The sequence below is a fragment of the Zonotrichia albicollis genome, chromosome Z, assembly GCF_047830755.1.
Source record: "Zonotrichia albicollis isolate bZonAlb1 chromosome Z, bZonAlb1.hap1, whole genome shotgun sequence".
In the NCBI taxonomy this organism is placed as follows: Eukaryota; Metazoa; Chordata; class Aves; order Passeriformes; family Passerellidae; genus Zonotrichia; species Zonotrichia albicollis.
In genome coordinates, this window is record NC_133860.1 from 34,171,202 (window position 1) to 34,196,663 (window position 25,462).

General features: G+C 39.9%; 1 protein-coding gene across 5 annotated transcripts; it reads right to left on the reverse strand.

The window, feature by feature from the left end:
* Positions 1–387: 387 nt before the first annotated feature.
* Positions 388–23,671, reverse strand: MIER3 (MIER family member 3). 5 transcript variants are annotated; one of them, XM_074532380.1, is made up of 13 exons: positions 23,404–23,671; positions 22,583–22,743; positions 20,416–20,561; positions 17,977–18,111; positions 16,451–16,571; positions 14,133–14,218; positions 13,870–13,942; positions 11,584–11,735; positions 11,053–11,134; positions 6,304–6,398; positions 4,687–4,814; positions 4,352–4,497; positions 388–4,270 (listed from the first exon to the last, which is right to left on the reverse strand). In XM_074532380.1, the coding sequence occupies exons 3-13, from the start codon at positions 20,512–20,514 to the stop codon at positions 3,813–3,815; spliced, it is 1,575 nt and encodes a 524-aa protein (XP_074388481.1). In that variant the 5' UTR covers positions 20,515–20,561; positions 22,583–22,743; positions 23,404–23,671; the 3' UTR covers positions 388–3,812. The 5 variants fall into 5 exon arrangements, with proteins under 5 accessions (XP_074388481.1, XP_074388478.1, XP_074388477.1 ...); XM_074532377.1 differs by having other exon boundaries at positions 6,304–6,395; positions 22,719–22,743; positions 23,404–23,537; XM_074532376.1 differs by having other exon boundaries at positions 22,719–22,743; positions 23,404–23,537.
* Between the last annotated feature and the right edge of the window lie 1,791 nt (positions 23,672–25,462).

Consider the following 25,462-nt stretch of genomic DNA (forward strand, 5'->3'; position numbering starts at 1 on the left):
ACATGGATTTATGAATTTGGGTGAATTTTCTTTCCCCAGAAAAAAGGTATGTGTTCCATACAGCTTAGATATAGTCAGAGCTCTGGGTGACACTGCTGCACCTTGAAGACTGCTGTGTTACCTTGAAGCCACAATTAAGTCCCATCTGAGATTTGCTATACTTTAGCCATAATATTTTAAATGTCCGAGGGAAACCATTACTCATCAGCTACCTGCACCACCATGTGCAGCATTTTTTACTCCTCGGTGTACCTCTACAAAGATGGTAGCATGTGCAGAGTTCTTAAAAGTGCATTCAGAGTTACTGCTAAATATCTCTGGAAATGAAGTAGCAAACACTAGTCTACACTAGTGCTACTACACTAGATGCATTAAGAGCTTTACAAATAAAGAAAGGTTTCCAGACATTTATTTCTGGAACTGTACACCAGGTATTAAAGTACAACAAATACAAAATAATGCTCAAAAAAATCAGTGTTTATGTACAAATATTAAAACCAATGCAACAACAGCGACTTCCTCTTGAACATCTGATACTAAAACATGTTCCGATTGTCACTTGATTTGTTGTTATGCACAGGGTAGTTACTTTGAACTGAGAATAACTGGAATCTCTGTTTTATCAGGAAGACTATAACCATTCCTACTTTATTGTACAATTGATAGCATCTTCCTCCTTCTTTCAATGCAAAATAGGAATAATAAAAATAGTAACCTTGTCATTATCTTACAAATTACTGTATTTCATTTCCCTGTCTGTAGACGATGTGCTTGTAATGCTGGGCAAATAGCGTCCCTGTTGGTCAGTTTATCCATTAGTTTACATTCAAAGTTGAAATACTCATTAGAAACTTTGGTTAAATTAAGTAGTATCACTGTGTTCTACTTGAACTGAAGTTTTCCTATATTTCTGCCTCTCAGTTTCAATTGCACAATTCACTGACCTAATTGTACACAATTTCGTATTCTTCAAACAGTATTGTACATCCTTCAAGTAAATTCAGCAGTTTGACCATTACAAGAGGAAGACTAAACACTTAAGAACCTAGCATGGGAAGATGACGTGTGACCAACTGTGGTATTGCTATAATCACAGCACCAGTTACACTTCTACATGAATCTGCTACCCTCTTTAGATTCCCTGTACATAAAAAGGATACATTTACCAACACTGCAATTGCCCATTATGGATTTTTTGGTTTGTTTGTTATGAAGAACACACGTGGCAAAGGACAAAGAATTCATCACAGTTTGTTACAAGAATTGTGCTTCACTGTGTAATAGCCAAGGCATTGTAATTTCTTCACATGGTTGCAATTCAGTTATCTCCATGCTGACTTTGAAAACACAATTCTTTTAATAAACAGTAACAAGTTCTCCATTTAAATGTTTAAACTGAGAGAAAAAAAGTAAGTCCAGCTTTTAAAAGTAAAGTTCAATAAATAGCTATTTTACATGGATAAAGTCATAGTGGTACAAATTCGTGGATGTCACATCAAGCATGCACAAAAATGTTACTATACACAGAAGCAGTCAGAAAATATTGGAAGAGTATCTAAAAAGATATGAAGAATTTACATATTTACGAAATCTTGCAAATTATTGCCTCATTTTAACAAGGAATTAAAAGTAAACGATGCCAGCTAGCTAGCCAACAGGCTAAATAAGATCAGCATTTATATTAGACTACCCGGAAATCATTTTTCTCTCATATCATTTTCTGAATTTTGGTCAAAGTCTTTATTAAATAACTAAAGTGTCCATTCAACTTGCTGACAACCCAAACCTTAGACAAGTCTCTGCCTACTTTAAGAGCCCAGCAATGCATAGATAAACTGAGTATATTACTGCATCAACTAATAAAAATGGGCATGTTCATTTAAGTGCAACTGGTATAAGCATTCAGTCATCCTTGTATGATTTTTATACAGACCAGCCACTCACTGTAAACCCATAGATAAACTTGAATGTGTAACAATGGAAGATTACGGCCAGAATTCTACAAAATTACTTAAAATGGGCTGATTAATAAACAAAGGAAACAAGGTACAAAGTTCAGCACAAAACACAGTAGTAAGAAGCTGAGAACTTGGCTAAAAATGTCAAGAGTACAACACAGGGCCAAGGCTACCCGTTATTTACTGTGTACTTACTAAAGTTACATATTTCAGATGTTTAAGTTAAGAACTGATTACAAAATCATATCTACTTTTGTCCACTGTGCTAAACTAATTTGTTTTTAATATGATAAATGTGCTATTGCATAAACACTTCAAAGCAATCTTCATTATAATGCTGTAAAGAAAACTCCATATGCTGCATCTGAAACTTGGGATATCAATGCAGTTCACAGTATGCGTAATAAATACCCTCTTCCCTTTCAAATATTTAAGTCACTACCTTCTAATTACTCACCACAACCTTGAAGCAACTATTGAAAATATCAACAATGCAAACTTAATTGCTTGAATAATGAAAACAAATTAGTGGCAATTAAACTTGTAATACAAACAGTGCAAAGAAAAAGTACGGAGGGACAGGAGTAATGCTCCTGAAGGGACGTTCAGGCTTTCATTAGAACACCCTGCAAGTTGTATGCTACAACATCTTACAAGCCAATACTATGCTTGGTTCCTGCAGCAACTGGAACAAACATTTGCAAGACAAACATCCCGGATGGCTAAATTGCACTCAAGGTTCAAAATAAAAAAATGTAACGAAGTTAAATAGTTGCTTTTATGGGATGCATTTATACTCATCCTTTCCTATTTAATCACAGAAGTGAAGTGCTGTTTTGAAGCCAATGACTTGCCAAAACAAATAAATGCAATCCACGCTAAATAAAAACTTTCAAGCATGTACTTCAAGGTTCCACTATTACTATATAAACTAGATAGTCCCTCAAAACTGTAACACTTGAACTGCAGTGCTCCAAACAACTTAAGATGTCTTCCAAATGTAGACTGCTTAGTGGTAAATCCTAAACTGTGCAGACTGTAGCTTTATACATCAGCTGCCTTAGGAAAGTTAAGGTACACAATTGCATTACTCTTTAAAGTTGTGGACAAACCCCTTCCAAATATAATATAGCCTAAAACTCATCTGTATGAGCCAGTAAGTTTAAAGTACACAGACGTCTATGGCAGCATGATTACTTCTTTGTAAGGTAGCCATGACCTTTAATTTTGCAACAGCATTCAAGTGTAGATCTTCACTTTACTCATCTTAAGTCCCTTGTGCTAGCTTCCACCAACATGAATTTGCTGCTTTGTAAACTGAAGTGCTCTAGTTTAGTATCACATGAGAGAAGGTTCCATTTAAAAAACATCCTTGTATGTTTGTGCAGTTTAAAATAAACAAACCCATCCCTGCCTTTATAAGGGGGGGAAAAAAATGCTACATTGAGCAGGGATCAGGATCGGTACCTGTAAACATTGTTATTCCACTGCATCCATTACGGCAAAAGTAACTTACTAAAAAAGCCACTCCAATCCGTTCAGAACTTCTGTGCTGGTTTTGAAACGGTGGCCTCCGTCTACAGGCTTTAGGAAAAAAAACTGAAGCAGAGCTTAAAGCTGCATCACAGAGTTCTCTTAGTCCCAAACTCTGCCACACATCCTATGACATTTCCACATTTATGGACTGAAAAAAGAAATTACTCTTGATAAATCAAGATATAGTTCTATACATACAAAGACATCACTGATGTCATAAAGTTCAAACTTCCAGTGAAAGACTAAGCAAACCTGATAGCTCCCATCAAGTTTACTACTACTGCATAAAGTACCCACTGTTTGTTTAGTTTTCCACAGTCATTCTGAATGAAGGGCAGCATGTTGGTGGAGAGTGTGGGTATTGATAAAACCATTTGTCTCATTTGCAGATAGACTGCTGAAGTCAGCCACTGAAACAGCCATTTTGGCACTGGTAATGTGGTGTGTGTGGTTCTCAAAGTCCACACCAAGGTTATTTACAGAGACATCATTCATGAAAGATTCTGGGACAGCAATCCCCATTTTCAATCTCTTCGCAGGTCTTTCTGCCTCCTCACTGCACATGTTCATTTGGTTTAGCTCTGAATGATAAAAGCCAGTCTCAAATAAATTAAAACAATCACTTTCACCATTGCTGGGCAAGTTAAGCAATTCTTCCGTTCCAACAGGCACATGATTAACTGGTGCTCGGGGTAAGCTGTCCATGGGAGGAAAACCATCATCCAGGCAGTTCACATCTGAAGTGTGGCAGACCGTAGCTACAGTGTTTGTCAGTGCTGGAAAACAGATGAACACAAATGCAAATGAAATAGTTGTTTGCGTAGTTCCAACAATTATTTTTTTTCCCCTTGATTTACCTGTCAACTCATTGGCAGTGATAGAGTTCAGAATGCTTAGCTGTTGGTCAGGAATGGTTTCTGTTCGACTATTAGATGTTAAGGCTGAAGAATGTACTGCTCCTCCAAGGGATTCTGCTTCATCTACCAAACGATCCATGTAGTCCCTAAAAGAATATTGCATCCATAATTTATTATGTAACTAGAAAACAAGACCTATAAATGACGATAGATTTAATTTCAGTTGCCATAGCCACTGAAGCTTTACACTGCAGTGACAGAAGTGGGGTGGGGGGGAAGTCTTCTACATTATATAGATTTGCAACAGAAACACATTACAATAACATTTTACTTACGTAACTCCTGGATGATGGTTATATTTCTTCTTTCCAAATCGTGTTTGCTGAGCAAAGTAATCATAACGTTCCGACTTCTTCCACATGTAGTAGAAAGCCACACACTCGGCAACTGTTCTGGTTCTTACCTAAAGGGCAACAAGAAGAATTGACAAGATTAATGCAAAGACTTAGGTTTTCTCATCTTTCCAATTCCCATTCCTGCAGTATTGTTAGTTTTTATTGTTTTGGAACAAATCTTAGCAGACTTCAAACAGACCTATAGTTTCAAGTATTACGCTTGTTCTATTCAATGCATTACTGGATGTTTTTTTCTTAATCTAGGTTGAAGCTCTATCTACATCTGAAGTACTTAGACATAAGCATTTTTTAAACTGTAAGATATACCCTTTCTTGTGAGGGAAAAAGCTGAACAAATGAATGATCTAAGAGGAGTGAAGCACCAAAGACTCTGGATATGTGTTTCTTTGGGGAAAGTCCAGAACTGTGGAGGCTTTGGCAACAGAGTTGTCCAACCAGAGCAGTAAATGCTTAAACAAAATAAAACTGTTAGTCTTGTTGAGAAGGTAGTAAGGACTGAAACATTTTGCATCATCATCACATCATCCACAGTTCCAGTTTTACAACTCTATCCAATATACAATGCTATCCAATACAGTCAGGCAGTAAAATATATTTGAGCACTTCCAAACATGCAGAAAGATCAGTGGTGAATCCAAAATGCCTTGGGTGCAGTAGTAAAAAAACCCTGGGAAAAAACCCAGCAGACTTCTTAGACAAATTATGGACCATAGTGACATATCAACACAAGTGGTTTGTTCCATGTTGGAAAATATATTTTTTATCTCTGATGCATTAATGCTTATTGTTAAAGTCCATTTAAAATCTCAGCTATCCAAATTATTTAGGATAGGTCAAACCAGTTACTGGGTAAGACCAGCAGATAGTTGCTGAACAGCAACCACAACCCTACAAAGTTCACCTGAAATACAATAAAGGCTCCTAAAGAAAAAATCCCTTTAATATAGTATCAAAAACATAAAAGAGGTATACAAGACATTTGGAAATACTGATATTGTAAACTATTGCTTTTTGATAAAAATAACAAAAAGGCCTATTCTTCAGGCACAGAGAAGTCAATCAGAAGCAATCCAGACCAAGCTTAGAACTAATTTTTTGCTCAGAAAAGAGAGTGTTATGGATGACTATACCTTATGAAAACACAGAACTCAGCCTGATTCTGTAAACTTGCACCTTCCTGGTGATGGAATAAATTAGGCAAAGATGCATTCTCCCCTCCTATAGCCATGGTAAAGAAATACTGTTCACTTCTAGGAAAGGCATGAATTTAATCTGAATTGTAATGCACATGCATGCATAGAAGTAATATCAACTTAAGTTGATTTCACAGACAATATATTAACTCATCTCACAATGCCTAGTATTTCTAATGACATTTGGAAACATTACTGCAAAAGAAAGGAAAAATTAGTTCAAAAATGCCAAATTTATTTTAATATTGTTCTTATTTCCTTCTTTTGTATGGCTTCTAACAGATTGCCTTCGCATAGTATCATACAATTTACCAACTCTTCCATTTAACTGTAAAATACTAACCTTGTTTTTCTGTATGAGATGGAAGTCTTTTCCATACATAAGAAGTGCATTTTCAAAGCTTCTGCATTCTTCTTCTGACCATGCTGTCATCTCTTCTAGATAATTATAAAAGTAGCATGAGAAACTTGATTTCACTCATTAATCTTTTACAAAGAATAAAAATTTTGTTCCTAATGGATGAATATTCAAATGCATTCTAAAAAGAAAGCAATTCAGTTATTTAGATCATTTTATTTCCCCTACTGAGAAACTATCCTACCTGAAATTTAACATTCTTCTTTACAAAGAATGATCTAGAAGAGTTTGATTTCAGAAATCTTTCATACTTGAAGGCAAAGGATATTTCAAAGGTTTATTGTTCTTAATACATTTGTCATCAAAAAATAGTGATTGATAAACATCACTGAGGTGGTAAGAATGATAATTTTTCTCAATATTTCTTGTTACAAAGGACACAAGGAACAGTGGTTGTTGGAAAAAAGAACAAAAGAAAATTGTGTTTTGACAGATGGCCCTGTTCTGAGCGAGCACCACAGACAAGAAGGCCTGAGAGAGCTCAGCCCTGCAGTGCAAACCACAGAGCAGTGCTAGGCCCACACCCTCCCAGGCACTCAGCAGTCCAGGCCATGTCTTACCCAGGATCCAAGGACCAGCCTGGATGCCGGCCATGGTGCACGGCACTGTAAATCACAGCTGAGACACAGGGTGGGATGAACTGTCATCAAGAGGGCAATTCCAACCTGACACTGACAGCCAGGTGGATCCAGCATGAGACAGACTGCCCAAACACACCAACACCTTGCCTGGTATCACAAACCACCTGGTGAGGTAGTTTTTCCACACTTGGAGGAGTGCCTCAGCACCAAGCCTAGGTCAGGAAGCCATACAGCACCAACTGACAGGGACTACAGTTAACATGATCCAGGCTTTTGAAAAGTAAGGGATATCAGGGAATCCAGAAAAAAACCCCAAATAACCACCTGGTCCTAAAGAGCCACAGGGGGTCACTTCTAACCCTGTCAGATCTCTTAAGGAGAAACTGCAAATTTCTTTTCTCCTCTTTTTTTTATTTTAACAATTAAGCCTACATTTTCTAAAACTGGTTGGTTTGACAAACAACAACAAAAATCATTCAAGATTCTTGTTAATTTCCTGTCTTGATTGTAGCTTTGGGTATATATATAAGCAAGGAGGGGTTTTTCAGATCTCTTATATTCATAATGGTGATTCAAAAAGTTTCCACTCAGAATGTAATGCCTAAAATGTAAAGCCAGTGGGGCAAAATGCATTCACACATTTCAAAGTATCTCTGGAAGCAGACACTGAAGAAGACCTTTTTGCTCCCAGATAAAAAGCGACAATTGCTCTACTGCACAGCTGTTTTTTTCTTTCTGAGCCCCATTAATTTTGCATTCCTTACTACAGAGTTCTCAGCCTTTGAAGAGGAGAAAACACCCCCATGGAAAGTGTCACTGCCAAGAAACTCGCCTTGGAGTGGTATATTTTTGAGAACAGTAGTGAGTTTCAGTAGGTAGAGTAGATCATAGTATAAAGGCTACTTGAAGACACAGACATTGACAGCATTACAGAATCATACAATCATTAAGGTTGGAAAAGACCTTCAAGATCATGAAGCCCATCCTTTGATCAAACACCACCATATCAACCACAACACTAAATGTCTTATATCCAGTTGTTTCTTGAACATCTTCAGGGATGGTGATTCCATCACCTTCTTGGAAAGTCCATTCCAATGTTTGACAACCCTGTCCATGAAGTTCTTTGCAATATCCAATATAAACTTCCCCTGATGCAGCTTGAGGCCACCTCCTCTCATCCTGTCACTGGTTTCTTGAGAGAAGAGGCCAACCCCCACCTGGCCACAGCCTCCCTTCAGGCAGCTGTGGAGAGTGATAAGGTCCCCCCTGAGCCTCCTTTTCTCCAGGACAAACAGCCACAGCTCCCTCAGCTGCTCCTCACAGCACTTGTGCCCCAGACCCTGCCCCAGCTCAATTGCCTTTCTCTGGACTCTCTTCAGCCCCTCAGGGCCTTTCCTGCAGTGAGGGCCCAGCCCTGGGCACAGCACTGGAGGTGCGGCCTCAGCAGGGCCCAGCACAGGGGGACAATCCCTGCCGTGGCCCTGCTGGCCACAGCATTGCTGATCCAGGCCAGGATGCCATTGGCCTTCTTGGCCCCCTGGGCACAGCCTGGCTCATGTTCAGCTGCTCTCACCAGCACCCCCTGGTCCTTTCCGGCCACTCTGCCCCAGCCTGTGGAGCTGCCTGGGGTTGTTGTGACCCAAGGGCAGGACCCAGCACTGGGCCTTGTTGAACCTCACTCCACTGGCCTCAGCCATGATCCAGCCTGCCCAGATCCCTCTGCAGGGACTTCCTGCCCTCCTGCAGATCCACACTCCCACCCAAACTGGTTTTGCTTGCTAACGGACTGAGAGTGCACTCGCTCCAGATCATTGATAAAGATATTAAACAGAAATGCCCCCAGTACTGAGCCCTGGGGAACACACCAGCAGGGTGTAATTCTATTTACCACCATTCTCTGGGCTCAGCCATCCAGACAGTTTTATCCCAGCAAAGAGTGCCCCTGTCCAAGCCACAGGCTGACAGCTTCTGCAGGAGAATGCTGAGGAAAATGGTGTCAAAGGCTTTACTGAAGTCTAGGTAGACAACATCCACAGCCTCTTCCTCATCTGCTAGGCCTTACTCCTCCATCTATCCTGTACCATTTTAATGAGAGTATGACAATTCCATGTGAACTGGGGATGGGGTATGGGTAAGGACTACTAGTCCTTAGGATGGAATTTTGGCCTCTAAGCTGATGCCTCAGGTTTTAGTTTTTGTATGTTTCAGATTCTGTGAAGTTCTTTAGTGTGCAGTTCTGAGCTTCATATTAAGGGATGGTAAGCTCTCTTACAGAACAGGCAGACAAAACAATTCCTTTCCCAGCTTGGGACCAAGGACAACCAACCCAAATTTCAGGCCCAAGAGCATAAACAATGGCAGAATGAGAGAGAAAAACAAGAAGGATGGGACTTCATAACCTAAAGCTGTAACTGGTCAATTAACTCCCAATATGTAAATGAATCAGAACTTAAAAAAGTGAGAGACCTCATCTCTGGCTGCACATTTTGTGACCATTTTGGGCTCATCTTGTGTGTAGCCCTGGCTGGGCTCTTGTGGATGCACTGCCCAACGTGCATCCATTAAGCCTTTTAATAAATCCCTACTTTGTTCTTTAACTCCATCTAGCCTCTATTTTAGGTCAGCCTTCACAAGGCATCAAAGCCACAAAAGAACAGAGGTATTTTTCAATCCTGAAACAGGAACCTAAATTCCAGAGAGGTACTGGACTTAGGATACAGCCCTACAGCTGACACTTTAAGGTTTACACAATCTCTTCTTGTACATGACTTTTTAAAGCATTCCTCTTATAGTCCTTATTGCCCCCTTCACCTTGACCTTTGTGTCTTGATTTTTGGCTGAGATACTTTTTTTTCTAGTAGCTGGTAAAGTGCTGTGTTTTGGATCCCATATGAAAACAATATTGATAACACACTGATGTTTCGGCAGGTGCCAAACTGTGCAATCCAGGACATTTCAGTGTGCTGTGCTCTGCATTGCTCAGGTGCCCCAGAGGCTGGGGGAGCAAGGCCAGGAGAGCTGACCCGACCTGGCCCAAGGGATGTGCCCTACACAGAGCAGCATGGCCAGGATGGAGCTGGGGGAGCTGCGGGGGATGGACTGGGATCAGTCAGCAAGTGCTGAGCACCCACGCTACTGAGCATCACTGCCTCCCTGGGGCTTTAGTCCTCTGTCTTTCCCTTTCATTACAGTTATTATTGTCATCAGTATCACTGGTATTATTACTGTATTCTTTTTTTGTTTCCATTATTAAACTATTCTTAGCTCAATACCAAAGCTTTACTTTTCTCCTCTAGTTCTTACTTCCACCAGGAAAGGACGTGGTGGGGCAGAAGTGAGTGAGCAGCTGTGTGGTACTTCAGCTGCCAGCCAGCGTTCAAGCACGCAGACACCTGTGTCTCACAGCACCCACACTGCACACATGCAGCTTCCCTCTGGATCTGAGTACAGGGCTATCTGCCAGAATATCAACTTACAGCAGAGCTCATAACCCATTCCACTTCAACAATACACATGCAAAAATAAAGGACAAAACCCCATCTTTGACAGACTCTGGTTTTCATTTAAGGGATTAATAAATAATAAGGACAAACAAGATGGAAGCCCATTTTCCAATGCAGACTCAAGGAAAGCTCTCCATGCCCTATGGAACTATACAATAGAGCCTGTTCAGGGCTGGCATAGCACGAACGCTAGTACAGTGTGGGGGCTTACTTATGTACCAACCTACATTCTGATTTTGGTACAAATGTTATCAGACTGTAATCAATCACTATCTCAAAGAGATACTAAATTAATAGTGGGCGAGAACAGCTTTATAGCAGCAGAATCACATCCCTCCCCACCCTTCTCAATCCATTTCATTGTTACAACAGCTGTGGAAGAAAGAAGGGAAGATCAATTGCAGATCCTCGGCCTTTCTACAAACTGCAAACTACTGTACTCAATTGGCCAACTGTCAGATTACACCTAATTTGGGCTAAAATCATCATGACAGGGATGTGCTTGATAATGTGATTCCTACTCAAGGATTTTCCACAAAACTTTTTTTTTAAACCATACTTTTCTGAAAAAACAGGTATTCCCTTACCCTGAGATGTCTTTCCATTTGAGCAGTATCTCTCAATTGCTTCTTTAACATTATGGCTGCTTTTAAGAAGTTCATACAGTGCCTATAAAATAAAACAGGTCTTTAGAAAAAGTCTGTTTTCCAATATCCAATCTAGACTCCAAAACTAGTCTTCCAGTGAACATATCTAGTGTAAAAAGAAAATTAAGTATTTATCTTTACATACAATGAAGATTTAAAAATAAGAGCCAAAACCAAAACCACCCAAAAGCTGAGGCAAGATTTAAGTAAAAAAATGTAAAACACTATATGAAATTATTAAAAGGGCTGAATTTGTCGACAGTATGACAATCAGAAACATCACAGATCACAAGGCTGCTAACATTCAAATACTCAACACTTTTAAACATGTGCTTAAACATTTTAAGTAAGATCCTGACTTCATAATATCCAACACTGAGTAGCAGTGCCTTTATAGTACAAAGCAGAGAAGGAGACCACATGTTAATTACAGAGCTCTGTGTCACAAATGGAACAGGATATAAAACCTACTTGTTCATTGTCCCGTGTATGCAGTCCTTCAGGAATTCTGCCAATCATTTTTTCATTTCCTGTTCTTAAGGAGGTTTCAAAAAGGTATTCTTTAACTTTACTTTCTGAGATCACATCAGGTTTCCAAAGTAAATGGTCTTCATTTTCATAAGCTGATAAAACAGGAATCCATTCATGCCATGTGTAACATTTTTAAGGCTGTAACTTTAAAAGCTATTTCACAAAGAAGAGGAACGCAGAAGCAATCAAATCAAGCATGACCATGTCACTTTCAAACTGTAGATCACTTTAGCTAATTAGTAATTTTCAACTAAAATTTGTCAAAAATTACATAACAAAATGGCAATCTATATGGCAATGTGGTGATTTGTTTTTTCATTCAGTAGCAACTGAATGCTATTAAGAACTTGGTATGTTGTACGCTTTAAGTGCTTAGGATGTAGAGTCCTCCACAGTACATTGAAATGACATCTGCAATTCTCAGCTTATTTCAAGGACGATACAACACACAAGAGCTGACATGAAGCTTTGTTAGTCTGTGCATATGTTCCAACACTAGATTAAACTATAAATCCTCTACTCTGATCAAGAGATGTGATTATCATTGCACATCATGTTTTATGTACTCTCTTGGCAATACAGAATTTGAGTTATTTAAGTCAAACATAGAATCCTAATGGCTGTTACAGCAGAAAAAACGGAGATGCTCAAAGCTGTCCTAAAACTGCAGGAAACAACATTAGGCTAAGGTGAAGAATAAAATGACACAAAGTTCTTTTATGGCTTAACAACACAGACAGCTTTCAGTCAGACATGTTCCAAATGTAAAGTTTATAGGAGTGGAGAACTGCTTTCTAGCTCAATTCTGGTAGATGGATTACATAGCACAGATGTAAGCCCCTATTTGCCATCACTAGTTCTTCCAGGCATACAGGAAAGGCTTTCATTTAACCACCCAGCCCTACTACCAAGCCCAGCCTTCCAGAGTGCTGGTGATACTCCTCTTCAGTTGTCCTTATCAGCCAAGACAATGCAGTGCTTTTTGCTGGAGTCCATTACTAATAACCCCAAAAGATGCTCCTTGAGTGCTCTGATCTGGCAGCTGCCCCTTTGCTATTGGCCACGCTATCAGACTGGTTCTCTCCACTACCAACTCATTACAGGTAAAACCATCAGACTGACACCTCCTTGGTCATCTTCTGGTTATAAGAACTTCCTTAGTTCTTGGCTAAGGATAAGTCAAGATGTGGAAATAGTAAAAGAACTACCCACATAAATCCAGTCCTTACTTTTCCATTTTTTGCAACCCGCTAGCACCATGCTTGGATCTTAAAAAATTGGAGGCTTTCCTAGATCTTAATCAACACAAAGATATTCACTTTCTAACACTTCCAGCTCCATCCCTACCAAACATTCTTCTCTACTGCAAAGGATTATTCCTCAAAAGAGCAAGTGGCACTGTTAAAAAGATTCAATACAATTCACTCAAATAATATCCCCCTTAAATGTTAAAGAACCTTACAGAATATCAAAAATTTACAGAAAAAAACCCCACAGAATGCCCTTCATTTATTATTACATCACCCTACCTGTTTCTTAATTTCCCAGCTATTCCACCCATGACCAAATGTTTTTGCATTATTTGCCTTTTTCATTTCACAGCTATATGTACTATGTTTCTAAAGAAACAAAACTCTATTAAATAAGGATCTTTTTTCCCACTCTAGCACAGCTGCAGTTTTTAACCTAAATTTGCACTGGAGTAAAATCATATTTAGAACACCTAATTTTTAAGACACAGTATAAATTTTTAAGACACCGTATAACAGGACCTATACAAGGAAATTTAAAATAGTTTATTGCTTTGTTTGCCATATCAGTTTTGTAACTCACATGATTTTACCTGCCAAAAAAAAAAAAAACAAGCAAGGAAGGAGACTGTTTTGAACCACTTCAGTGTAAACTAAGTTACATGCTCATAGACCAGTTATGATTCTCCAACAAAAGTAACTCCTAACTCCTACAGTTAGTTGACACCTGATATTACCAGACACTTCAGAATTAAGCCTCTAATTTTGACATAAGAATGTCCCCTCTAAGTTGGAGAGTCACATTTCTGAGGTGTAAGAATACAGTTGTGCTACTTCCATTTTCTAGTACCTTCTTTAATGGTCTCTGAGACTTTAGCTAGGTAATTTAACTGACCTTACAAATTTAAATAACATTTTCCCATCAAGAACTATGTATAAGCATAAAATAAGAAGTAAAACAATTGAAAGAACATACCCTTTTCATCATCACTACATCTGCCAAGGTAAGCTGGAATTTCAGCCTGGTACTGTGAACCAACCATTATTTCCTGAAAATGTAATAAAAATGAAGAGAAAAAGTGATCAACAATATTTTGCATATACAAGTATAAATAACGTCATTAACTTGGCATGTGACATAGAATTCCTAAATGAAGGTACAAGTTTAGATACATACTAAAAATCTTACTGGCTTTTTTTTAACAGCTAAGTTCTAACTTTAAAAAATGTAATTATTACCTTTCTCAAATCTTCAGATGAATTACCATTGTCTGCCTCTACATCTTCACCATCAGACTCCTTATCTCCATCACAGGTGGTGTTTGCTTCAGAAACAAAGAAGTTTGCTTTTAGCTATGAAGAATTTTATGTTCAAGCATAAAACTACAAGATATCATTTACTTTTGAAAGGAGCACCTGCTTTTATTCAGGGAGACACTTATTGAGTGTCTGTTGAGCCAGATTTCTACCAAAACCAAACTAGAAGGAAGTCAGAACTATTTGTATTTGTGTATTTGTATTTGGAACTATTTGGTATTTGTATACTGCAGAACTGAAACATTCATCATCATTGCAAATGACACAATCTACTGTACAAAAGGAAACAAGATTTTTTTTTTTGTTGATTTTCTCAATAAAAGCTTATACATAGAGAAAAAGCAGAAAACTTCCAGGGCTATGACACAGCCTCAGGTTAATCACAAAGAGAGTGAAGCTGAAGGCATGCCTCTATTACCTACTAAAACCTTTCAAGAGAAGTTTTAATGGGCATTCACAACATTCCTTGAAACCAGGCTGCCTTAGCACAGAATGAAGATACAGGAGAGACATACAAAATGGAGCAGGTAAAAGAGAGCAAGAGACTCCTTATTCCTCTTTGACCCTGTTTTTTTCTTCCCTTAGGAAGAAATACAGCAGAGCCCTCCAAACAATTCAAATACATTACTCCATAGAATAACTCATATTTTAGAATCTGGAATGCTGTGGCACTGGGTTCTGAAGCAGTTCTGTTTTTATAGTTGTATAATCCCCAGCAGAAGGGAATCTACAGTTGTGACACAATTACACCTACTTTGTATTCTCCAACTTCAGAAAAAACATACTCATAAACTGGGCTGAAATTTTAGCTTCATCACAACTAAAACATCATCTCTGAACATCAGAGACAATATCCAAGACTGCATGGACTGATGGTCTTCTTCCATAGTAATTACTAAAATCACCAGTCTATTACTTTTTGGTATTATAAGTAGCCAGCAAGAGGCTAACCTGAATGAATGGAAAAATATGCTTGGACAATCAGGCAATTATTTTGCTCAATTAATGTAAACTCAAGGAAACAGTCTGTGTTATGTACCAGATAATGTGTATCTTAAAACTTAATGCTATCTTAGAATTTGGGAAATGGACAGCGACCAGAAAAATGATGGAACTGCCAACAGCACAGAGAACTGACATCTCCTTCCCTGAAATGGTGGATACTTTATCTTAAAATGTCCAGTCGAATGTTCTAATAAAGTAACAGTCTGAAAGAAAACCATGACAGCAGAGAACAAAGATAACTGTTTCTTAATTCTCAGTACAGATGAGGGGCTAAACATATTTCTCTATGAAGCTGCCGCACTTAAAATGTCATATTCGTTAACAGTTCCAAGTGCCAGCATGTTTTGGAGTTTAACTGAAAAAGCGGCATTACAATTTTAAAGGTTTTCGTATCTCCCTTTCAATACAAAGGTCCTGCTTCTATCAGACAGCAGCATGCAAAGGGCTATGATTGCTGGTGACTGAGGAGCACAATCCCTTTATTCCCCCCTCCTCTACAAAAATGAAATCCCCCATGGAATACCTTAAGATATTTGCCAAATTAAAACTGTGATGTAAGTCCTCCATACTGCTCTTAACTCTAGGACACCAGTGAGCAAATGAGATGCAACAGGCAATGAGGAGTATCTCATCCAGCTCGGATAACTGAACCACAGGTTCTTTCCCATCACTGCTCCATGGATATTGAAATTCTGGTAGTCGTGGGTTTACAGGCCCCATCCCATATAAAACTGCTTTGGCTCACCCCATGAAGTCCTATGGAAAAGTGCTGAGTGTGTGAAGGGAAATAATCACAAAGACACTGCGCCCCAGTTCACATCCACAGGCTGCATGGAGGAGTCACTGGCTTAAAAGCAGCAGCAAAAATTTTAGTACAGAAACACTAATTTAAAAGATGGGTTACATGTTCATATAATTCAATAACATGGAAAATCATGAAGGGTGTTCCTCAATACTGTATTAACTACTGACTATGAAGTCATTATATTTATAGAGAAATGAATTTTACTTGTGTTTTGAGCAGAGAACCAAATGTTAAGTGTTTTAGGTACTCAGCAATGCCAACCAAAGGCAACATTCATGTACAATATCCTGTAAAGCACTGGTTTTCTACTGGTTTTACTACTCACTCTCCTGGTCAGTGAGTAGTACTCCTCAGTTTTGGTATTTTAAGGTACGAAGCTATATATAATGCTATGACTTTTTGAGTACTATTATAAAATTAGGTTTCCTACATCTTAGTGGCCGAGGAAAGAAGTCAGTAGCCTCATGTGAAGTAACTGATGGTGTCAAGTCATCAGCAGAGGACTGTGTTTCTTCATCATCACCCGACAAGAGGTCTTTAGCGATTTCCTCCTGTATCATTAAAATAAAAAAAATGAAGCCTCAGAGTGACTATAAAATACAGATTTGTGAGCACTTAGATTCAGCCAATTGTAAGCCTCATTAATTAAAATTAATTACCTTTCCATAAGAAAATGCAGCAGACTAGTAGACCCTATTCCTTTAAAGAAAAAGCTGGTTTGCTCCTACTAACTCTAAGAACATAACCTTTCATTTCAGAGTCACACATAGTGGTTTCCCTCTGTTTTCGATTAAAACAAATGCACAAGAATTAACTTCTGAAAGCATCAATCTCACATGTTCCTCCAACTGCTTCCAGTAAGAAACACCAATGTAAACTGCCTCACGTACTTAGCATTCTGTCATTCTTTGCATCACAGATATACTAAAGCTTTAGAAGCCTACTACTGCCTCCTAAACTCTGGGAAAAAGCCAACCAACCAAAAAAAAACCCCAGCCCAATTTTTTGTAGACTTTGCCAAGAGGATACTTCTAGGTAACAAAACACCAAAAAGATCTGACATTTTTGTAGGTTAAAGAAACAACATTAAGAGAGAAAAGGCACTCTTCCTCCACTCACAGATATGTTTGAACTCCTCTAACAGAGATTTGGAAGGGAAAGAACCGCATTAGACAACTAGCCGACTACATTTTTGTAGCCTCAACACAATCGTGAATCGTAATGAGAATCAGATGTGCAGAGCCATCATTATGTCCTTCTTTCTGTGGAGTTTACCATTACATCATACTCACAGGAAAAAAAACGACATATACTTACTACTTGCATACTTTCTAAGCTCAACTACAAGCTGCACATGCTTTGTGGCCAAAAATCAGAATAAAAATCTCAGAATTTAAAGTTAATTTGCAAACCACAAAAGCTGAAATTTCAGGGTTTTGTATCAGCAATGCAACACATATAGTCACGACACATCAAACAATCTCTCACCCCCCATAGCTGAGACCTTTCTGAAAGATTTGCATTTGAAAATAAAATTCCAAAGCATTCAAGAGTATATTTTCAAGTTATTTTCATACCATTTCTTGGTACTTGATGTGTGGTGGAAGTCAGAGTTATTTCTGGACATCGCATTTTATCCAAAAATCCCACTTCTTAACTAAAAACACCCAAAACAACTAACAAATCTCCTACTTAAAAGTTCTTCGCATGTGTTTCAGAAGAACTGTTAACATTTTCAATTTTCTTCTGTACTAATATAGTGACACTAAAGTTGCTGTGCACCATTATGAGAACTAGATGTCCAATATCCTTGAAAGGTAAGATCCCAGAGTGACAATAAATATTGAAATTACCAAAGGTGTATTTTGTAACATCAAGAGATTATGACATGTAATTTAAAGCCATCTGGATTTCTGCTTTTAAACAACAATTCAAGTGAAAATGATTCAGACTTACTTTATCTAGAGTCATATCTGGAAGTTCATCTGCAAGTTCACTTGGAGAGCTATTTGCACTGGAACCTGGCATAACTGGAATCGTGGGCTCATAGCCATAGAATGCTAGTAAATCTTCCAATGGCATGTTTCCTTCCTAATACAAGAAGATTAACAACACTTCAACATATTGTCAATTACTTGTAAACAGTGCAGGCCTAAGAGAATAAGACATACTTTGAAGAAGAGAAATGAAAAACAAACAAAGAAAAACTAAGCTGAAAGGAGGACTGATTAAAGGTTTAAAATATTGTGATTCTATGATAACAATAATTCATAAACATGTCTCTTGGCATATAGGGAAGTTCTGTCAAGCTGTTGGGGAAGACATTTTACTGGATGCAACTAAAGAGTAAATATTACAAACTTCCTGCTTATCTGATACTTTAGAACATGATTTGTCAATATTTCTTCAAGAGAAATATCAAAAACCTTGAAGACTTCATTCCTACATAGCTATAGCCCCACCGAAATAAACCAATACAGCAACTTCTAAGCCCTTTATCTCCTGCCCAATGCATTTTATATTAACCATTGAGAATGTAACAAGAGAAAGACAGCCAAGAAAAGGCAAAAATCAAGAGAAAGGCTTGATTTTTGACTTGTCTTTTGCAATACCTTTTGATCAAGTGATTCTAATAACTATCATCATATTTTCATCCTAATACAATTAATAAAACAATACACAGTGAAGATTTTTTTTCATTACCTGGTTCAAGACATCAGAGTATGAAAAATATTTTCAAATATTTACCCCTTTAGAAGTTATACCTCTAAAAATGTATTGTTGAACTCATACACTGATCAAATTCCTTTTTTTTCTTTAGCCAGGGAAGGTTTTAGTCCGGCAAAGACTTTTCACAATGGGTAAACAGAAACTCATGTCCAAGTCTTTCCAGGATAAGGACTTAAAGTAATAAAGTGTTTAAGATGAGTGTCTCTCAGTTCTTCTTTCTTCTATTACAGAAGCAGTAAGAGAATTTTGGGGACTAAAAACTCCATTTTAACCATCAGGTGTCAAAGTGAGGGAGCGACCACCTTTGTTGTTTTCGCATCTGACTCCGTTTATTCACTCAATCAGTCACTTTTTATAACCGTGTCAATTAAGCTCATGCATATTGCAAAATCTGAGCTCCCGATAGGCTGTAGAGAAAACTTCAGCTCCTCCTTTTGTTTACAATACCTGAAGTTAGTTTACTGAAACCAAGATCAGTGCTCCCACCATAATATGAAAGGTTCTCAAAACCTTCATATCTATTCCCAGACTGGCTGTCTGTTCCCAGTAGCAGCCAAGGACAGAACGGTCTGAGAATCTTGTTGTTTATATAAAAGGTGGCTGAGAACCTAATTATTTACAGGATCAAGCCTGGGAAAGGCTGCTTCACAGCAGGCTTCTATATATCCCTCAGCTGAATACCTTCATGGCCTCTTTCTTTAAGCCATGCTTAAACCAGGCTCTCCACAATCAGGCCTGGCAAACTGCTTCACTACTGTAACAGCAAGCTCATAATCAGCAAAAATGTAATTTTAAAGGTAGTAAGGCAGGAGTACAAACACTGTGAACTCCACATGCAGAAAATTTGTTTTTAAGTGGACTACACAACCACAGCTTTGTATTTGATGCTAAAAAATAACACTTTTTCAGAAGTACACTGACTAAGACCTGCAATTATGCACGTGCACGTGGGTTAGCTAACAGTAACGCCAATAGCATCAGTTTCTGGGTGTTCAGTGTTCAGCAGGCATGCATAATGCATGCTACACTGTCAGGGATGAACAAGAGGTGTAAATATGAAAAACTTCTTATTAAATAGTGTAAAATGGAATAGAAGAAGCCAAAGAGCATACTGACCATTTTGTACATCTGCTGAATGCTAAACTGATGAAACTAAGACATAGGAATACCATTTATATATAGCAAATTAATGTGACCCATTACGCATAATTCTGGGTTGTTTGCATATTGGAAAAGTAAAACGTGACCAGCATACTGAAATACAGCTAGATGCCATTTTAATAGTATGCAAAATGTACAGTTTCAACGTATAAGTGATCTTAGATAACAGGCCTCTAAAACCTATGCCAGTGATTTCTCTACCAAAGCAAATGTGCTACTAAATCAAAGAAAATATAAGCACCAATACCTTTAAGAAGCTAAGTTCAGCCTTTTCTGTGATGATGCACTGCTACATCCCAACCTGACTTTTCTTTTATACAAGCTGCAAATGCATTTTTGCAGAAAACTGAACTATACAACACAAACTGAAGGGCAGGTTGAATATTCTTTTCACTAGAAAAGTTACAATATGTATGAAAACAAAAATATGTATAGAAAAGTACATATGAAAAATGTACAGAAAACTACAATATGTACATTCACAAGGAAGAGAGTCTCTCTTACCTTTTCTAAATCTTCAATTTCAGAGCTGAAATTTTTGCTTTCTTCCATCATTTCCTCTTCTTCAAGAGTTTGCTCATCATCATAATCATGTACCAGCATTTCAGCAGATGGGTCAAAGTCATGATCCTCAGATGATAAAGAGCCAACTATCAAAAAAAAAAAACTTAATGTGAGAAACTTTTTCCCATATACCAATATAAGAAATTAAATCCCAGCAAAAAAAAAAAAAAGCATTTATTCTCTTACAAACAGGATCAGAACTCTCAGTGGAGTAATAAATTTGTAACTACTAGACAAATTCAGCAGCTTCTTTAGATGACCTTCCTTTTCATATTTTTAAGTAATAAGGAAGTTTTCTGTCTTGCTACAAACAGAATAGCAGAGAGAAGTACCTAAACAAGAAAAACTAAGTTTTAGGAAATACAATCCCAAATTAGTATTCTACTGAATAAAAGATTGTTCAAAACACTCTTGAAATCATCATTAAGCTACAAAGCACACACATCAAAACATATCAGAAGCTGCAAGACTGTCATCTACAGACTCTGATTTTATTGATCTGATTTATATGGTAACAAGCATAGTTTTTCACTGGCAAACAGATAACTTAGATTATGAATTCACATCCTACTAACAGCAAAATAAGTGAGACTCGCTTCCAATAGCTTTAGCCTCACAAATTAATCTTCTAATAAAATTAATTTGTAGCACTAGATCTAGAAAAATAAAGCAGAATTTCAAGAAATGCTATGGAAAATACATTAAAAATAACAAAATGCTTCTAATGGATCACATTAATTAACAACCCAGTGTGATACTCAGTGTGTGGTCCAAGAGACTTCAAGAGTATTGAAGACAATACTCAGAAGTAATCAAAAAGTACTATTATTTTAAATTCACTTTTGTCATTTGAAAGATGATCATTAGAGTCAACTAATTTTCAAGACAAAAATATTCTTCATCAGTAGTCAATGTTCTGCAGTCAAGAATCACCAAATTACAGGGTTGCTTTGCTCTTTAATGTTCACTTCTTTATGGCTTTCAGGTTGGAGGAACAAGACAGATTAGTATATTTCTCTTCCACTTCTGGCTTCCCCTTATATACTAGTGGTCTATTGCAATCCTTAGCTTTCAAGCGTCAAAGAAAAGGTTTATCGAGAATTATTTCTATCAAGGAACTTCTTCAAAAGTTTTGAAAGAAATAACTACAAATTTTCAACCCCCTTCAAAAAATAATACAATATTCCTCTTTGCACTGCTTTCAGCCTTGAGACAGCTGTATATACCAACACTTCTGAACCTTAAAGAATGCAACTTTTCATCATTTATGCTAAGTATTCATTCTGTACATGCAGGTAACTGAACTTTGTTCAGCTTGTCTAAGACAAAGCTGTCAACATTTGTAATATCACACTGTAGAGAAACATTCAGGCCAAAAATGCCTTTTATTCACATGCTATTCATATTATGGTCTCACAGAACTTTCAGCCCAGCTGATGCTACTATAGCTCCAATAATGATATTATGCGTTTAATCCTCCTGCTGTTGGCCATCACATCATGCTCAAGTTTTAGGAAAGTCTCAACTGCCTTAATCTAACATGCACTTACAAGGGTGTGATTAAGATTATTGACTGGAATTGCTTTTTTAACTCACTTTCCATTTAACTCAAGGGGAAGTTCTGTTCTATAGACTTTACATTAAAAAGTCCCACTTCTGTAGTTCTAAAAGTTCAACACCCCATTTAAAACATTCAAAACTATGTTGAAAAATACAAACTCAACAAATTTCATAATGGTTAAAGATGATGACAAACACTGCAGAATGCATTTACATATCAGCAAGTGTGTTCCCCAAATACTTGAGTAAAGCCCCGCTGATGTTAATGATACTTGGTTGTATAATGTAGTCCAAAGAACCTTAACAGCATTTAGTTACAGCCTTAAAAATTATTGTTGTTATGATTTTAAACATTTTCTGTTATTACCAAGAAGTAAAAAATTTAGACAAGCCTGTAGTTATCAGCAACAAGAGAAGCTGTCTCTCTCCAAGCTATCTGGCTTAACTGAGCTACACAACTCTGATTTAATTTTTGGTTCCGAGGAGCCAATTTCTAAGTGCAACTGGACTTAAGTGAAGGATTCCGTAGCGCACATCTCTTAAAAACCTGGCAGGTGGTTAACAGCGTGCACACGAAGCCTTAGGAAAACTACGAGGGGATAAATTTGGGAAGGAGCAGCAAGGAGAGAACGGCGTGCGGGCGACAGGCCGGGTGCCGATGCAGAAGGTGGGCGAGGACGAACCTGGGCTCGAACTCCCAAAGGAAGCCTGCAAGGAAAGGAGAGAGCGAGATAAGGGCGGGCTCCCCGCGGCCCGGCAGCAGGCAGGGCCCTTCATTCCACGCAGCCGTCGGAGATGCCCCGTTTCCCCGCCACCCCGCTTTTCCCCGCTCCCCTCCAGCCTCAGCCCCGGCGTCCCGCCCTGCTGGCCGCTCCATCCCGCTCACCCTCGCCATCCCTCCTTCCCTCGCTCCCGCTTGCCGCTCTCCGTCCCTCCTCCTCCTCTGGCACAAGCCCCCCCCCCCCCCGGGGCCGCGCCAGGCCCGGCCGGCGATCCCGCTCCCTCCGGCCCCGGCCAGGCGGGACGTGTCAGGGACCGGACCGGCCGCCGCCTTGTCCCCGCTCCCAGCCCTGGGCTCGCTCCTCCTCCCTCCCTCCGGGCGGTTCGCCATGGCCCGCGCCGCAGCGGCGACACCGCCGGCCCGTCCCGCGGCCCGTCTGCCGCCCGCGGGCCGCGCACCGGCACCGCGCCCGTCCCGCGGCCTGGTCGCGCAGGCTCCGCCGCCCCGGCTCCGCCGCCCCCGTCGGTCCCGCCGAGCAGCCGCGGGGGCGCCTCCAGGGGGTGCCGGGGCGGCGCAGGGGCGCTGCGGGCGCGGAGCCCCGCGGGGCGCCGGACGAACCCCGCGCCCGGCCCGCTCTGCCCGCTCACCTCCGCCATATTGGGACGATGGGGCCGAGCGGCGGTGCCGCGCCGAGTGCCCGGATGGCGCCGTGAGCCAATGGCGGCCGCGGGCCCGCCGGACCGTCCGTGCGGGCGCGGGGGGACCGGGACGGGCCGGGCCGGGCCGGGCCGGGCGGGGCGGCGGAGGCGGGGCAGCGAGCGCCGGGGACCCGCCGGGACCCTCCTCTGGCGGCGCCGCCCCGGCCGGCGACGGCGCTCGGCCCGCCCCAGCCCGGCCCCGCCCGGAGAGGGCGCCCGCCCCGGCGGTGGAGCGGCTGCGGGGACAGCCGGCGGAGCGCTCGGGGGCCGCCAGAGCTGGGTGACTCCGACAGCCCGGGCCGGGAGAGGACCCGGCCGTGTCACCTCGGTACCGCGTGCTGGTGTGCAGGAGAGCTGGCGTCACGCTGACTCCCACGCCATAAGTGTCAGGAAGACGAAGCAGAACTCCAAAGCCTTCAGCCTTTCTTGCGTGCGTTGTCTGCTCTTACAAACCGAGAAAGTAAAATTTCCTTTGCAGTGTTTTTATCTAAAACCTGTCATGTCTGTTACGTGTAAGTTATATCTACTCCTTTTTACACAATCACGGCATTGTCAGACCTGGAAGGGACCTCAGGAGATTCCCTGGTCCAAACCCCTGCCACAGGGTGGGCGTTCAGTGTCTCAAGAGGGGGAGACTCCTTGGCTTCCCTGGGCAGCCTGTTCCCGTGCGCTGCCACCCTCGATGTAAAGTTCTTCCTCATGTTTAGGTGGAACTTTTTAAAATTTTAATATATGGTCATTACGTCTTGTGCTGTTGATGGGCACCACTGAAAAGAGTCTGGCACCATCCTATTGACACCATCCTATAAATATCTCAAATATGCCTTTGAGATATTTCTACACATCAATGAGATCTCCTCTCAGTCTTCTCTAGACTAAACAGGCCCAGGTTCTGTAGTCTCTCCTCATTAGAGGTGTTATGAATGAGGTCCCTATATGTCTAGAATTTGGCAGCAATTTTAATTGAGCAGCAATTTTATATAAAATAATGCAATCAAATATAATCAAGCAGGTTCAAAATAATTTGGCAGTGGTTCAGATAAAGCATAAGCAAAACCAATCTATCGGGGTATGGCGAGGGCTTCCCACCCTGCCTCACATACAAAAGGCAAAAGGATCCAAACACAACTTATATACTGTATGCTAATACATATTCACCAATATTTTCCCGTAAATCTCCTATTTTTGAAATCTATGCCACTATACTGCATAGCGCATGCTCCGCTTGTTCCTAAGGGGCCTTCATTTGACAATGAAGGCTTCTCATAATTGTCACTGTCCTTTGAACAACCTCATATGTGCCCCAAGTCTTGTGCTATGGAAGCCAGCATTATATTCCAAAAATAAGCCTTAATGTTTTATAGATACCTGGAATAATTTCAATTTTGTCCATTTCAAGGTCGACTCTCTAATTATCCTGAGGCCCATTCTGTTTTGGGATGTTATTTGTCTCAAACTACATCCTGCATCCTATTTTGTCATGAACATCTGAAAACATCTGTTTTGTGACACTAATTACACTTTTCCTCTATTACTTTTTAACGAATATTTTCTAAAATACTGATATAGTTACAATTGTTAGCATGAATCACATTCATTTATCAGAGATGCTCCAGTCCCATCATCTTTGCTCCTGTTCACTGGACACTCTCTGGTACTCCTTGTCTTTTTTGTACTGAGGAGCCCAGAACTGGACACTGTACTCCAGATGTGGCCTCACTAGGGTCAAGTAGAGGGAGAGGATCAACCTCTCTTGACCTGCTGGCCATATTCTACCTGTTCTCTTAGAAGCATTTTTTGTCCTTCTACACATAAAGTTGGCTTGGGCTGTCTTTATTTTGATTCTTTCATCCCAGGTTATAAAGACTGATGCTTTTAATTTTGGATTCACAAGTTCCTGCTTCTGGTCAAATTTCAATGGCCATACTTGGTATATTGAATGTTGCTCTGCTGCATGGGCGGTGTGTGTCACAGCAACACTCACAGGCAGCAGTGCCCAGGCTGTGTT